The sequence below is a fragment of the Sarcophilus harrisii genome, chromosome 4 (assembly GCF_902635505.1).
Source record: "Sarcophilus harrisii chromosome 4, mSarHar1.11, whole genome shotgun sequence".
Taxonomy (NCBI): Eukaryota; Metazoa; Chordata; class Mammalia; order Dasyuromorphia; family Dasyuridae; genus Sarcophilus; species Sarcophilus harrisii.
This window is the reverse complement of record NC_045429.1, coordinates 20,132,101-20,149,304: the sequence shown is the minus strand read 5'-3', so window position 1 is coordinate 20,149,304 and position 17,204 is coordinate 20,132,101. Positions and strand designations below refer to the sequence as shown.

Here is a 17,204-nt window from a genome sequence, read left to right as displayed (position 1 = left end):
GCTTCCCAAGGTTTCTCTGGGCTAACCCTCCCCACTTCCTCCAAGCAGTCCTAGCAGCCACGGCCTCCAGTTCTCATCACCCTCTTCTAGAGACATGCTGTCCTTCCCGAACCACGGGCTTAGGACCCATCATCGCGCTCGGTATGGAGGCGATTCTGACGTTTCAGAAGCTTCTGCCCCTTCTGAGCTTGTTCTCTCCTTTGGGGCCACGAGGAGCAAAATATCTCCATCTACCTCATGACTAAAACGGGGGAAAGACCAGACAGGAGCTAGAGGAGCAACACAAACCTGAGCCCCAAAGGCCAATTAACTACTTCCAGACTCACAGGAGTTGGGACTGAGGGGACCATGGCTATTTCCAAATATCGGATCCATGTCAATGGGAGAGGATCCAACTCTGATTCATTTCTCAGATGAGTCATCCAAACCCACACTGCCGTTCTTTTAGACAAGGAAACTGAACTAAAAAGTAGGGAGATCTCCATTCCTGCAAGTCACTACACTTGGCTTGGAGGGCTGGTTGTCAAGTTGGTGGTAGCAGCATCCCTAGTTCTGCATGGTTTGTGTTAGACAGGTTCTGAAGTCCCTTTCGCCTCTGACTTTCGGTGATTTGGGGCCCAGCCAAGGTCAAGCTGACCTTCAAATGTACAGCTCTTCCCACTCTACTGTAATCTGACAATTTGTCTTGTCCTGCTGGCCTTAAAAGCAGAGTCTGGTACAATTGTTTAGCAGAGATGGATCAGTGACCTATTCCAGAGCTCACAATTGTAACTGGCTTAAAACAAAACAAGCCCAAAGTTTTATATAGACTGGGAAAACTGGGGGTTAGGGGCAGGGGAAAAGTATCAGGCCTTTGAGAACTTACCTAAAACCTTGATGGACAAAACTCTTCCGAGGCTGAAAATAGAAGGGAGAGTATTCAGGATTGTAAACAGAAAACATTCCCTTCAGTGACTTGACCTTGACTTTGGGGTGGAGGAGCAAGTAGCAGAACTAGGCACTTATTGCTAATTTAAAGGTCTAAGTCCTATAGCAGGAGACTAACTCCTCCTCAGTAGTCCAGCCTAAGGCCTGAATAATACACTGAAGATGGGGCTTTATAACTGGCCATATTTGAATTAGCTCCTTCTCATTCTAATTACTTTACTTTTATTTTTATGTATATATATATATATATATATATATATATATATATATATAGACAGAGGAGGAATATATACATACATATATATATATATATATATATATATATATATATATATATTCCCTCCTCTGCCTCAGAAAGAATGTAGCTCATTGAGAGCAGAGAGAGTACCTTTCCAGCCCCAAAGTTAAGTGATTAATAAATTCTTGTTGATGGAATAACCGGTTTGTAAGGTTGAAAAGAGGAAAACTTCAGGCAATTGGACAATCCACTTGGACAGCTAGGTATCCCCTGGTACCAGAGACAATCATCTACTGATCCATTATTTTCCCACCCTAAGAGAAACTTGAAGAGAAAAACCTCTTGGAGGTTCCTCTTGGAGTTGTGGTTTCTAAGTCTCTCCCCTGATTTCCTGGGCTGGATCTGTTGTTTCAGAGGGAGATCTCAGGGGTTCTAGCTAAGGAACACAATTCTATGGATCTTGTGGACTAGGTCATATGGTCTCCAAGTTTCAGACCAAAATGTTGGCCCAGAACACCCGTGAAGGGAAGTCTTTGCTTTGTGGTCCAGACTCAGCTCCTTTATGGCATGGCACATGTGGCACTTAATAAGTGCTTGCTGAATACAGTTGGATTGATTTTGGGGGAGAGAGGGAAGAGTTCAGGAGGCCGATTTAAGAATTTTTTTTTTTAACATTTCAGCCACCAACATTTTGCCTTCTCTTTTCAATTCAGTGTGATTCCAGAAACAGTTATTAAGCACCTGTTGTATATAGAGTATTGTGGTAAGCATGATGGGCATCCAGATAATTATAGTAGTCGTAATAATACATTTGCATTTCTATATTTGCAAGACTATGACATTCTCTAAGCACTTGCCCCTCAAACATCAGGGAATGCTGTTATTACCCCCCACTTTACAAATGAGAAGCCATGTCCCAGAGGATGAAATGATTTGTCCAAAGTCACCCAGAATGCAGCAGAGGCTTTGAACTCAGGACCTCTGAGCCCCACTTCTGAGCCTTCTCCATTTGCTGTGCTCAGCTCTTAGGCCAACCTTGAAATAAGAATGTTTCTGACCATCCTTGCCCAACTCTGGGAGCCCGAGGACGGAGAGACAGAGAAATGTTTGTCTAATAACCTCCCCGCCCTGTGCTTGTTAGAGTCTCCTGACACAACGGAAGCTCCCACACCGGCTGAGAGCTGCTCATTAACAGAGGAAAAGTCCCAGGAGCCCAGAATTAGCCCCCCCCCCCCCCCGCTCCTGCCCAGATATGGTATAATAATTCCTTCCCGGTCACCTGCTCTTACCCGAATCTGCCTGGCTCCTGGGTAACCTCTGACTGCCCTCTGAACACGGGGAGGGGTTTTTCAGGCTCTGGATGGGTTTAAGGTGACTGCCCTCTTTGGAAGTGAGAAAATGGGATCCCAGAAAATGCCGGAGGGCTCTGCCCTTGAAGAGCGAGTTTATTAAAGCTAAAACGGGACCTGCTGGCACAAGATGGGGGGCTGGCATCCCACTAAGCTCCTATTGGCTCTGCCCTCCACACCCTCCTGTACCAGCCTCTCAAAGGCTCAGAGCCTCGGCAATCAGCCCCCATGGGTGTTCTTGGAAATTGAAAAGCCGTTCAGAGACCAAGGTGCTTCAGTCCAATCTGCTCCTGCTTTTTCAGATAGACGCTTGCTAGGAAGGAGGAAAATTACCTTGGCGATAACTTCTATCCCCATGTCAGAAGGGGCTAAAATAAACAGACAGAAAAGTTAGATTTCAAGACGGTCTGCTCTGGCCCTCACTTTCTTCTTCCCATCCCCAGCACCGAGCCACATGTGCTGCAGAGGCTAAAGCAGTGGGGAAACCACGGGAACAGGGAGCACTTGAGGTTCTGGAGAGAAGACAGCACTAGGACACTGGCCATGTGGCCTGGGACAGACTGTGGTACGTCCTGTCCTCTACCTGCATAAAGTGTGATGGGGAAGGCAATTGGTGAGCCTTCAAGTGCTCTCAATTAGCCATTTTATTGGTTACACTGGAGCATTCCTGATCAAAGAATTCTGGAAAGAGCTACTTGGCAGAGGCCTGGAAATCTTGGAATTCCTTCCTTCCTTCCTTCCTTCCTTCCTTCCTTCCTTCCTTCCTTCCTTCCTTCCTTCCTTCCTTCCTTCCTTCCTTCTTTCCTTCCTTCTTTCACTTACTCCCTCTCCCTCCTTTTCTCTCTCTCCCCCTTTTATCTCTTTGTCTGTCTCTCTCAACAGAGTTACTAAACTAGTAAATCAGGAGAAAGATTTACTTTTAGAAATAGTTTAATTAGATCTTCTATTCCTTTGTCATGGAGACACCATGATGGTCCAGTTGGAGTAGATTCAAAGCTAGTTGGCCAGAAAGACCCCAAGAGGAGTCATTCATGGAAGAAGTTGAGAGAGAGATCTGGGATCGTGTATATCACCCTGTAATCTTTGCCAGTTGGATCGCTGACTTGGATGAAAGCCAGAGAAAGGTAAAATGACTTGCCCAGGATTACATAGCTAACTAAATGTCTGAGGCAGACTTTGAACCTATATCTTCCTAACTTTAAGTCCATTACTGTCTACACTACATCATCCAGAGATGTGAGGTTCTCTATACAGTCCCATTGGCCTATGATAATAATGACTGAGTTCTAAAGCGTCCAAATCACCTTAAGACACACAATTCTAGGATTGTTGCCCTTGAACAAGAAGAGATCTTACTGCCATTTTACTAATTACCAAATTGAGACCCAGAGAAGGTCTCACATAATAAATTTCAGGATTGAATCCAAATTTTCTGTGTCAAGAGGTCCTAAATCCCTGAACCACAATGCCTCGACATCATATTTAAGCCTCCAAGGACCATGTAAGGCAGATTCTACAGGCATTCTTCTTATTTGTCTAAATAAGTAGTAAATTGAGCCTAGGGGAGATCAGGACCCTCTTATAGTCCCACCCAAGTTTCTGAAACAGGATGGATCCCAGGTGCTTCTGCTGCTAAATCCATCACACTTGCCAGGACACAGTGCCAGATATAGACCTTTTTTTACTGAGATCTGACATCTTTGGCTACTCAGCAGATCAGACTAACAATCCACATGGGATAAAACAAATGGATGGTGAGTGTCCATTATCCAGATTAGGACCTGCACTTGATCTGAAAATTTATTAAGTTAGTCTATTAGCATATACAGGATAGACACTGCAGATGGTCGGATGCTAAGTTCAGAATTCAACAGAAGGAAGACAATGGCCTGATTTATATTTTAGGATGTCAGAAAGTGATCCCAAGATGCTCCCTGAGAAAATAAAACTTGTTTTTTTAACACCAGTATTCTTCCAGTGATTGTTTATGATTACATATATATATTTTGCTGAGGCAATTGGGGTTAAGTGACTTGCCCAGGGTCACACTGACAGGACGTGTGAAGTGTCTGAGACCAGATTTGAACTCAGGTCCTCCTGACTTCAGGGCTGGTGCTCTATCCATTGCTCCACCCAGCTGCCCCCTATGATTACAAATCATACAAAGTCATTCTCTAAAGATCCAAAATCATGGGTTGGCCCAAAGAACAGACAACTATTGTTGCATGGATCATAGTTTTTAACAGTGATGGCTTATACCAACACGAGTGATGTAAAGAACTCTCAGGAAGTGCCTGATTACAAAAGGACATAAGGTAGAATGAGCATTGGGGGGATAATGTGAGCACTGTACCAGTACCCATGGGCAGAGCTTCTACGGAAGACTTAAGGGAAAACACAAATAGGATAACCCAAGATGAGAAGGCTCACATGGGTGATGGCCTGCCTCACAGGAAGGAGTATTCCCATCAAAGTGATCACAAAATATTGGTGCAGTTGCTTGTGCTTAAGCCAACAGGTCCATGTTTGGACTCTCAAGTTCAGGGTTTATTGATCTCCAGGCATGTGATTGTGGAAATACCTACCATGTCTTTCTGATACTCAATTTTATCATCTTTAAAACAGAGCTAGCAATACCTCATTGCCCATGGCCCAGTGCTTTCATGGGGAAGGAGAAATGATTTATAAACCTTCAAGGTTGACAGAAATGTGAATTATCATCATTATAACATTGGATTTCCTGACATCCCTCCTAGCTCCAATACTCTGGGTCCCTCCCAGCTCTGACATCCTTAGTTCACCATAGAAGACTGGCCAATGATTTGAGTGCCATGGGAATGGATAAAAGGCAGTAGGAACTGCAATGCAACAACAACAACCTACTCCATCCCTTTCCCCCTCACTTGAGAAGAAATGTTTCCACAGAAAGCTCTGATTGCCAGCAGAAAACCCAGAGGCTTACAAGTCAGTGACTTCATCCCTTTGAGCCGGCCCTTTGCCCTCCCTTAGACAGAACCCCGGGACCTAATTCCCCAGGTCTGTTATCTCCCTCCACACACACAGAACAGCCTGTGACTTCAAAGGAGATATCAGAAGTACAGAGGAAGCTCTAAGCCCTCTTTCAGGATAAGTTCCTTACAGAAGGCATAGGGAGAAAAAAATTAATCTTCCTATCTTGATTTTCTTTTTCTCTCCCCCACCCAATATCTACAAAAAGAAGGACATCAAAGTAGATTGGATAGGAAGGAAAAGAAGCAGAAATGGGGTTGTGAGAGGCAATGAGAAAGAGCGCTGATGCACCCTTCCCTCCCCTCAGGGAAAAATGGGGACCGTGGGCTCAGCCAGGGAGGTGCCGTATCTGTCGTGCCCAAAGTAGGCCAGGCAGTGTGGCGTTTGGCCACCTGCATATACCAGACTATTAATACATTCGTCAGCTCTGTAGACTCACATTTATCAGCGCATGGGGAAATGAAGTCCTCAGATGGCTTCTGGAATGGGATTCTTGCCTCGTAATTATGCAGTTCTTCAGATTCTTGGCTGAGAAGCAATGGGGAGGAATGGCAGAGGTTAGTTTATTTTCCCCTGGTAATTTTCAAAATTGATTTCAGGGAACAATTCTAGATATCTAGGGATGCTCTGTGGGGGATACCTATTTTACAGATGAAGAAATAGAGACTGAGAGAGCTCAGTATTTTTCTGTGTTTTAAATCTCTTTTGTGCCCTGAGGACATCTAGCCATTTTTCCCTTCTTTTTTGATGAGAAAGTGTTCATCTTTCTATAGTAATATGGAAAGATTAAATAATATTTATTTAATTAAATTAAAAGCATTAAATTAAAAATTAAATAAATAATATTCATTATTATGACAGTGAAATGGAGTTTAATTGAAATGGTCTATGATGCTGTGATTCTTTTGCATTGAATCTTCTATGGACTACTGCATAGATGCATGAGAATGTCTGCTTTTTGCAGTCGAATAAAAGTGTTAGGGTTTGATCTCATCTTCTAGAGAGCCACCCAAACTATTCTTGGTCCAACTCCAGTAGCAGAACAAGATGACAGAAAACATATGGACCTCCTACAGGTGCCATATAATTTGGACTTTTTTTCAGCTGGGTCTCTATTTTTAAAGCTTTTCATTTCAAGCACATTGGAGACTGTGGCCATTTGGTATGACAACATCTATTAAAATGTTCCCTATGTTCTCATGGATCAGTTTTATGCCTGAGAAATTGAAGGTAACAGTTCTTCCTGAGATAATGCTTTGCTTCCAGTATGGATTGAGTTGAGTTTTCCAGGCTACTGTGAAGTGTATGTTTATATGATGGGATGTATATAGGTAGTCTGTGGTTGGAGCATCAAACCTGGAATCAGGAAGACCTCAGTTCAAATATGGCCTCAGCCACTTGCTAATTGTGTGGTCCTGGGAAAATCACTTCATCCTGCCTCAGTTTCCTCATCCCTCATTAATTTCTTATGGTGATGACAAAATCCCAGATCCCTTCCATTTCTATGAATAAATTGACATGATTCACTCAGACATTTGTTTCCCCACTTCTTTGTTGATAATGATTTGTTGAGTTATGAACCATGAAAGGATGCAAACTGCCCTAAATAGAAATGGGGAAGCTAGAGAGAAAGATTTTAGGAAATCTATGAGTTCAGTTTTGGACATATTGACATTGAGATGTCTGTGGGGTTTTTAGGTAGAAGTGGGGGATGTGGGATTGAGTTTCAAGAGAGAAAGATAAAGTCTGGCTATGGAGAGAAATCTGATGAGGAGTGAAAAAGAGACAGAGAGTGAGAGTCAGAAAACAAAACACACCCACACAGAGGAACACAGGAACAGAGAGACAGAGATGGAGACAGAGAGACAGAGAGAGATAGAGAAGAAGAGGGGAAGGAATGGGAAGGGAAGGGAAAAGAGGAGAGAGAGGAGAGAATACAGAAATTTGCCTTTGTACCTCTTTTGATAAATCTTCCTTACATCCTTTACATTCTCTTATACTTATTATTGGAATATTGTATATTATTATGTATTAGTATCACATTCCATGCCAGAGCATGAGCTTCATGAGATAAAGAACTTGACTTTATCTAAACTATGGCCTGACCAGTGTTTCATACAGTGCTCTGTACCCAGTAGATAGAGAATAATTGTTGAATTGGGTACAATATTCTCCTTGAATTGTAGCAGTTCTACCTGCTAAGGAAAATGGAGGTGGTGGTGGGAAAAATACTCCATTCCACCTGCATTTTAGTCAAATAGCCTACAAGTCCTGATGATAGCAAAGGTAATATAATTTATGGGTACCATTACTGGGGGGGCACTTTTGTTGGGTCAGAAATGTTCTTTTAGGGGATAGGTTTGTGATTGTTTTTTATAAAAAATCAATTAAACAAGAAGCATTTATTAAGGGCTGAATGTATGCTAGGCACATAGTTGGTAGTGGGGAAATAAAACCCCAATCTGTCCTTGCTCTCATGGAGATTCGAATTTAATAGCATGCAAATAGCAAACAGCAGGTAAGATGTATAAAGGGCACATTGGGGGTCAGAAGGAAGGTATTAAAGGAAACCCAGAAAGGTTTCCTACTATAGTTGTAATTTTAGCTGATACCAGAAAGAAACCAATTGTCCATACAAGCCACATGCAGGAGTCAATAGAGACAATTTGGGAGGAAAGTCATGGAGGAATTAGCATGGAAAAAACCAGAGGGCTGATCATCCACTATCTATCTACCTTATGAAACAGAAAGAAATAAAGAATGGGTTTCAAAACAATTATTAAAGGTTTAGAATGAACTTGTGGTAATACTTAAATTAATTGAAGTCACATTAGCTTAAGCTGCTAAAGGTTTCTGTTTCAGAATGTACAGAGGAAGCATAAAATACAATCTACGTGAAAATAAAGAGGCTTCTTTGAAGGAACTGGTTATGCTTAGTAAGAAGAAGAGATTTGACGGGCAAAGTGGGGAAGGGTGGAGGAAATCATAGGATGCTGCATTTTAGACCTAGAAAGATCATTGGAAAGTCTTTCTCTCTTTTTCTTTCTTCCTTCCTTCCTTCCTTCCTTCCTTCCTTCCTTCCTTCCTTCCTTCCTTCCTTCCTTCCTTCCTTCCTTCCTTTCTTTCTTTCTTTCTTTCTTTCTTTCTTTCTTTCTTTCTTTCTTTCTTTCTTTCTTTCTTTTTTCTTTCTTTCTTTCTTTTTTTTCTCTCTCTCCCTCTCTCCCTCCCTCCTCTCTTCCTTCCTTCCTTTCTTTTCTTTCTTTTTTTCTTTTTTTTCTTTCTTTCTTTCTTTCTTTCTTTCTTTCTTTCTTTCTTTCTTTCTTTCTTTCTTTCTTTCTTTCTTTCTTTCTTTCTCTCTCCCTCCCTCTCTCCCTCCCTCCCTCTCTTCCTTCCTTCCTTTCTTTTCTTTCCCTTTCTTTCTTTCTTTCTTTTTTCTTTTCTTTCTTTCTTTCTTTCTTTCTTTCTTTCTTTCTTTCTCTCTCTCTATCTGTCTCTCTTTCTCTCTGTACATATATCTACATCTATAGACATCTACAGATATACAGACAGATATATCTACTTGTCCCAGATTGTTTAACTTTTAACAAAAGAACAGTTTTTCATATTCCATTAGCAATAGGGAGCTACTGGAGTTTGTAGACTATGCTTAAGGAAAATCACTTTGGAAGCTAAGTGGAGATTAGATCAGGATGGAGGAAAGACTTGAAATATGAAAATTCACTAAAAGTTCCCTAAAATAGTCCAGGTATAAGAGGATAAAGCACTTAGTGAATAGTTAGAAGGGAGCAGGGCTAAGAAGGAGCATTTGTGTAGAAACTGAGGAGCAGCTAGGTGGAGCTATATGGATAGAGCAGCTAGAGTCTGGAGGATCCCAGTTCAAATGGGACCTTAGACACTTGATACTTACTAGCTGTATGACCTTGGGCAAGTCACTTAACCCTGATTCCTTTCCCCCCCCCAAAAAAAAAAAATTTAGAAACTGGAAGATTGACAAACGGATTGAGGGAGAGTTTGCTAGCTATATTCTGACTTGTGACTTTCTCAGTGATTTGTTTTAAAATACAGCCATTTGGAAAAGAAAGCATATTTTTAAAAGATATGAGACACTCTGATCTCTCCCAGAAAAAAGGACAATAACAAGGATTTTTCCAGTAGAAAAGGCCCAAAAGTGGTTCTTGGAAAAGTAAGATTAAAGCTCTTAATTTTCACACATTCAGACATTTTCTTTCCAAAACACCCCAGAAATCATTGTTTACTTACAGACTTTTAAGTGCTTTTGATCTTTACGGTAGTTTCCCCTTCCAATTGGTAATCTTTCCCCTCTTTCTATAGAGTCAATTTAGGTTTTGATATTATTAATCAAAAATCCTCAAATTCATTTTAGATCTTAGATTAGATATCAAGAAATAAATATCTATTGGATATACCTAGGTGATGTGAAGGGTCATGGGAAAAATATCCCATAATTACCACTACCCTCCCTCCATTCAGCCCAACAAACACTTTATTAAATACTCTTAAGTTCAAGGCACTGACCTGCCTTTGGGACATCTGGCTGGAGGCGAGCCACGGGCAGTTGGTGAATCCGGGCAGGAGTTCAGGTTAGAGACCAGAGCTGGATATGTAGGTTTGAGGACTCGTTTAGATAGAGATGATAATGGAACCCTTGGGAAAAGAAGCAGAGGTGAGGAAAGGAGGTTTCTTCTGGTGGTGCAGCTGGGAAAAGGAGAAGAGCTTTAGGCCAGTAGCTTAGCAAAACTTCTTTTTTTTGGGGGGGGAATCAAGATGAGGTGACTTGTCCAGGGTTACACAGCTAGTAAGTGTCTGAGGCCAAATTTGAATTCGAGTTCTCTTGATTCCAGGGCCGGTGCTCTGCCCACTGTACCACCTTGCTCCAGTGAACCTCTTAAAGTGGTATTTGAACTTTTAGTTGGCTGCTAGGTGTGTGGAAAGAGCACTGGACTGAGTTAGAAACTGAAGAGCAACATAATACAATGAAAACCAAAACAAATGGAAACACTAGTCATGCAGTCCCAGGATCTGAGTTCAAACCTTGATTCTGCCACTCAGCATTCTCAGGGCAACCATGGATCCTTCCCAGACTTTAGTTTTCTCTTCAGTAAAATGAGGGGGTTAGTCTCTCTTGCCTCTAATAACCTTCCCTTTCAGTTCTAAATTTGTGATGCTGTGAAAGTTGTTTTTATTGGGGCAACTAGATGATGCAGTGGATAGAGCACCAGCCCTGAAGTCAGGAGGACCTGAGTTCAAATCCTCAGACACTTAATATTTCCTGGCTGTGTGACCCTGGGTAAGTCACTTAACCCCAATTACCTCATGAAAAAAAAAGTTGTTTTTATTTTTAAAAACCTATCACATAAATAAGACTCTCATCATCCTAAATCATTAGATCTCTTAGGAGTCCATATATACACTCCCTAGCTGTTGCACACAGTCCCTCCATACCTTCTTGTCCTGATTAGTTCCTGGCCTTAGAAAGCTCAGTGTCACCTGCTCCCAGGAAGAATATTAGTGACAAGCCTGAATGATGGAGGGCCTCGGTTACAAGCCTGAAGACTAGCTTTGCCCACTTCTCCACCCTCCGGGTTTGTCATGTTTAGACTTCAAATTGTTGCTACCCTTTGCTGCTGTTTAATAAATAAGCCCTTTCTTCCTTGTATTTTTGTTAGAAATAATAGAAAAAAAGTGTGAGTCAAAAATAGCACCCCCTTCTCTCCTCCTCCTCCCCTCCCCATGCTTAATTATGGAGTGGGGTGGGGACTTCCCCTGGGCAAACAGTGAATAAAACTGCTAGTTCCCACTGTGTATCCACAGAGACCCACCACGGAGCTTGCCCTGTGATCTAACTGGCTTTATTCCCACAAAAAGGGCCAGCTTATTTAAGGAGGGAGGACACAAACTTGCTCTGCCGTAAAAAAGAGCAAGGATTAAAAATGAACCTTGGAGAATTAGCTTCCCATCCAAGGCTAATGAAACATTAACACTGTCGCATAGCTATGGAATAAAGTCAGGGCTAGATGAAACTTTAGTCTCGTCTCCCTTTTCCAAAGAAGGAAACTGAGGTTCACGGAGGGAATTAATATGCAGTCAGGCGTAAAACTGAGGGCTACTTGGCCAATGAATTTGGCACTGTGATGCCCAAGTGAATGATAAGAGCAGTAAATCTAAGGGAGAGAAAAGAAATGATTCTCAGGTATCTTCGTGATGGCCTTCTAGATCCTTGAAGGAAACATGAAATGTGAACTCAGGGGTTCCCAGGCAGCTTTCCAAGTGTCATGGCATCTGAGGATCACTTGAAGGAACTGGGCTTGTTAAAGCTAGGTCTGAGTAGCCTGGCCATGGGGGGAAGGCATTCAAATATGTTGGGGATCAATCACTTTGGTCGTGTCTTACTCTTGGTGAGCCCCTTTGGGGTTTTCTTGGGCATGGTTTGCCATTTCCTGCTCTAGCTCAATTGACAGAAAAGGAAACTGAGGCAAAGAGCATTAGGCGACTTGCCTAGGGTCTCATGCGTCTGAAGCCAGATTTGTACTCAAGAAGATGATTCTTTCTCCTTTTACTGTGTCACCTAGCTCCTGGTTCCAATATGGCCATATTCAAATATTTGAAGGGCTGCCCTTGGGAAGGAAAAGCGTTCTTTGTCTAATTTTGAAAACAAACCCACATCAGATTGTCAAAAAAAAAGGGTGTTCAGGGAGGATGCAAAAATGGACACAACATGGTCTCTGTAGAAATGGAAATGCAGCCAAACCAGTATATTACACGACAGAAAGTGTGGTAAGTACTGAACAAAAGGAATAAACAGAGTATCTTGGAAACAGAGAGAGGAGTTTGATCCCAAGGGGATGATAATGGGAGAAGGCTTTGTAGAAAATAAAGCTTTTGAGCTCAGTCTTAAAAGAGGATTATTTTCTCCAGGAGGAGGGGACCAGTGGGAGCCCACACCTTTGAAAACAAGCATTGGATACCGCTGGTTCTGATGGAGGTGCTAACAAAAATGGATGATTCTACAGCAGGAAATAAATAATGATATAAATAATGATACGATATATAGTTGTCATCTATTTAGCACCTATTATGTGCCTGCCACTGTGCTATTATTATCTTTAATATCCTCTCATTTGATCTTCATAAATAATCCTGGGAGAGAGGTGTTATTATTATTCCTATTTTATAATTGAGGAAATTGATGGAAATGGAGGTTAAGCAAGTCTGGAAGGTCATATAGCTAATAAATATCTATGGCTGGATTTGCCCTCAGGGCTTCCTGACTTCTGGCATTAGTGCTCTAATCACTTGGCTATCTCCCTCCTCTCTAAATCACTATCTGACTCCAGGCTACTACCATCTCCAAAGCAACACATCCAAAGAAAACCTCTTTTTCCCCTGTCCTCAGCCATTCCCTCCTTTTGATCTTACCACTTTCGTCAGTCTCTTTAACATCCTTTCATTCACCAAGACCCAAACTACAGAGCTCTCTTTCCTTTGGCTCTTCCCCCATCACATCACTCACATCCATCCCCACATTCTCACTTGCTTGGATACTGACTGACTTTAGGGTCACTTAGATTTCTTCTCACTTAGAGTTCTGATATAGCCTCTTGATGCACCCTCAACGTCTACGCTCTTTCCTCTGTAAATCATTCTCCAAACAGCTGCAAAAACAACCTTCCTGAAGCTTATCTGAACATACCCAGCTGAAGAAAACTTAGGGGCTTTCTCTGCACCTAGAATAAAAAATCAAACTCTTTGGCTTGATAGTTCCCTTCACAAAAGTCCTTTCCAAGATGGTGGCCATTATCTTTTTCAGGATTTCTTTTTTTACATATTATTTATGTTTGTATATTTGAAGCTAAGAAGGACCCACTTACTATCTTCCCAACTAAACGTTCTTCTTGCAGCTCCCTAGACTCATGCTGGAAATGCATTCCCTGATGACCTGTGCCATATAGAATTCCTGGCTTCCACAAGGATTTGCTCAGATGTTACTTCTTAGGAGAAGCCTTTCCTTGTCCCCTTTGATGATTGTGTCAATGGTCAAAAAACAGGAAGAATTTCCGAGACCATTTAACGCTCATTTCACAGATAACCTGGGCCCAGGGACATTAAAAGACTTGCCCAAAACCACACAAGTAGTCAGTTTTAGAGTTGAGATTCGAACCCAAGTCCAGTAAGTTAGGTGGTGAAGGGTACAGAGAGCTGGGCTGAGGAATACACCTCTTCCTGCGTTCAAAAATGGCCTCAGACACTTCCTAGTTGTGTGATTTCCCCCAGCAAGTCACCTTACTCGGAGTGCCTCAGTTTCCTCAGCTGGAGGAGCTGAGCTGGAGAAGGAAATGGCAAATCCCTTCAGTATTTTTTACCAAGAAAACCCCAAATGGAGTCCCGAAGAGTTGGAAATGACCGAGATGATAGAATGACAAATCATTGACTTCAGAGTCAGAATGTTTCAACTCACAATAAATGTCATTATGTTTAACATTTATTGGATTACTTGCCATCCAGGAGAGGGGGTGAGGGAAGGGGAGGAAAATTTAGAACACAAGGTTTTACAAGGGCCAATGTTGAAAAATTATCCATGTCTATGTTTTGAAAATAAAAAGTTTTAATAAAATAAGAAAATAAATAAATGTCATGAGAGCAGTCCCTCCTGACATTATCATGTATACACTTAGATCCTTGTATGTCTTATAATATAAGAAGTAAAGTGCAAATTTTGGGTGAAGGGACAGCTTTTCTTTAATCTGGGCCCTCCTGGGATCTTGCTTATAAAAGACACTGAAAAAATATTCCTGAACTGGTGCTTTAATTCTTCTCTTTCCTTCTCACCTCTCAGGTCTAATGAGTTCCCATGTTCTCTCAGCTCCTGATTATATAACATTGTTCCCATGTGTCCCTTCCTTTCTGTCCTCATTGTCATCATTCTAGCAAAAGCCACTGTTGCCACTCCCCTGGATTATTAAGGGTGACTCCTAACAGGTCTTCCCATCTCCACTCATTCCCCCTCCAATCTCTCTTTTACCTTCAGTCTTTATCCCACTGAGACAGCCAATCATGTCAATCTCTGCAGACTCTGTCGGTGGCTCCCTGTTACTTACTGCTTCCTTGAGCAGCATCTGAAGTCCTTTCCAATTTAGAAACTCTCTAACTTTCCAAGTCCACCTCCCATTGCATCCATCTCTTAGCCTAAGCCCTGGCAAGATGGATTACACTCAGCCCTTTCAATGACTCCCACACTCCTGCCCTTCTTTTCTTTCCTTATTGACTTGCTCCAAATGTCACCTCCTCCAGGAGGTCTCCATGGAGTCACAGAATTTCAGAGCTAAAAGGCCATCGTCATCAGTGACCATCTAATGGAACTTTAGGAAACCTACAACCAATTCATCAAGTTTTTGAAGCAGGACCTCACACTCCAGAATGGTCGTAATGGCCTATAATTATGTAACCAATGATTAAGCATCTGCTATGGGTCAGGCTGTGCTAGGAAGGGATGAGTTTCTACTTTTTCTTCTTATCCATTCCTTTTTTTTTTGAGGCAATTGGGGTTAAATGACTTGCCTAGAGTCACACAGGTAGGAAGAGTTAAGTGTCTGAGACCAGATTTGAACTCAGCTCCTCCTGACTTCAGGGCTGATGCTCTACCCACTGCGCCACCTCACTGTCCCTTATCCATTTCTTTTTAAATTTTTGCACACCCTCCTGGGCCACACATTATCTTCTGCGTCATCACAATAGCTAATATTAATGGGATGCTTTAAAGTTTGCATACATTATCTCATTTGACTTGAAAACAATCCCAATCAATTAAATGGGGATGCATTTTACTGACGAGGAGACTGAAGGCCAAAGGCACCATATTTTCTTTCCCGGTTCCCTGAGTCCATCTAGCTGTCCAGTGCCTCTCTGACTTTAATTTGATTTATGACAATGGCAGTTGATGTTTCAATTTACCGTCCTCAGTCGTATAATAAATAGGAGACCCAGGAGGTTAATATTTACAGTTTAGTGTCTATCCCGTAGTATGATGGAGTTTACCTAATCTTTCATTTGAACAAAAGTAGCAATTCATCACTTTTAGACTTGTGCTCCTTTCCACGGTATCACCAAGCTCATCTAGGCTGCATTAAGGGCTCATGGGCCGGTTTAATGGCCCCACTTTCTGGGCTGCCCAATTAAGAATCAGATACTTACTTTTCTGGAGCGAGGCAGTTCTGTTCTGCAGCAGCTGGAAGGAGGCAGAGAAAAGAGAAAGCTCAACATTTGTGGTGTTTTATAATGCGTGAGTCACATCCCAGTCCTTACCACCAAGTGGCAGATGTCTGCCATAGTGGGTGAGAGGCACCAAGGGGGTGCCAGCAAAGAGCGGCCCCAGCGTGCTGGAGCTTTCAGGTCTGCAACAGCTTCCCTCAGGGATTGGGACTGAGCCCCCTTGGCCGTCTTGGTTGTGGACGGGACCTTGACGTCAAGAATCGGCTTCCACCTGCCCACAATCACCAGTTCTCTTGAGATTGCCACTCCGGCTTATTATTTTTATCCTCACATCAGATTATATATTCTTCCTCAGGGTGTGAAGGGGAAATGATTCAGTGGAAACCATATGGTATGAAGATTTCCAAAAACTGTCTATAGTTTGTCTATACTCTGCCCTCATTTCTAGGCCTTATCTCTGAGGTGTTTAACATGGATGAAATTATTCTTAACCGGTCTGAATCTTAGACAGATATGCAAAAGAGATGTTCGTCTCAAATCCTGTTATTATTATACAAAAGCGCTTTTTTTAAAAAAAAATGATTTCCCTCCCTTTTCCCTTTGGCTTTTCTTTCCCCTTCCCTTTGCCTTTCCCTTCCCAATCCTTTTCCCTTCTTCTTTCCCTTTCCCTTTAACTTTCCCTTCCCAATCCTTTCCCCTTTCCCTTTTTTCCCTTCTCCTTTCCCTTTCTCTTTCCCTTCCCAATCCTTTTCCCTTTCTCTTTTCTTTTCCCTTCTCCTTTCCCTTTCCCTTTCCTTCTCCCTTCCTCTCCCTTCCTCTTCCCCTTTCCCTTCCTGTTCCCCTTCTCAATTTCTCCCTCCCTCCCTCCTTCCTTCCTTCCTTTCTTCCTTCCTTCCTTCCTTCCTTCCTTCCTTCCTTCCTTCCTTCCTTCCCTTCCTTCCTTCCTTCCTTCCTTCCTTCCTTCCTTCCTTCCCTCCCTCCTTCCTTCCTTCCTCCCTTCTTTTTTTCCTTCTTTCTTCCTTTTTCTATTTTAAGATTTCCACTATGTAACTACAGGGAGGGCCTGGGATTTTGGTTGTTATTCATGGTGTAGAACCTCCTTCCACTAATTTCTATGACTTGAAATAATATCCTAGCTCCTAACTTCAGGCACACAGCGGTGAAGTTCCCCCCACCTCCCCACTCCAGGTCATGGGCAGCTTGTGTCACAAGTAGGATTTTTAAAATTCATTTTTTTAAACTAAGAAACATCGATTTTTCTCTTTCTCTTTCCTCCCTTCCCCAAATCTCCATCTTTACAAGCCCAGCTCCTCCTCATCCTTGGGCAGAGGCCATGGTCATTCCTTCTACCAAGCTCCAATTGTAGCACACACTGCCCGAGAGAACTTTGGTATGATTCTGGGAAATATTAAAAAAGGAGGCGGCGGGACCCAGTGAGGAGAAGGCACGGAGAG

General features: G+C 42.3%; 1 protein-coding gene across 3 annotated transcripts in view; it reads right to left on the bottom strand.

The window, feature by feature from the left end:
• Window positions 1–17,204, bottom strand: part of FYB2 (FYN binding protein 2) — a 52,209-nt gene that overhangs the window by 25,468 nt on the left and 9,537 nt on the right. For all 3 annotated transcript variants that reach the window (XR_004234259.1, XM_031969040.1, XM_031969039.1), the window contains exons 4-8: window positions 15,733–15,766; window positions 10,060–10,188; window positions 5,963–6,051; window positions 2,848–2,882; window positions 866–897 (exon numbers count right to left, since the gene is read on the bottom strand). Coding sequence is in view for 2 of the 3 variants with exons in the window: in XM_031969040.1 (XP_031824900.1) it covers window positions 866–897; window positions 2,848–2,882; window positions 5,963–6,051; window positions 10,060–10,188; window positions 15,733–15,766 (319 nt within the window). In the remaining variant the exon portion in view is untranslated. The remainder of the gene's footprint in view (window positions 1–865; window positions 898–2,847; window positions 2,883–5,962; window positions 6,052–10,059; window positions 10,189–15,732; window positions 15,767–17,204) is intronic.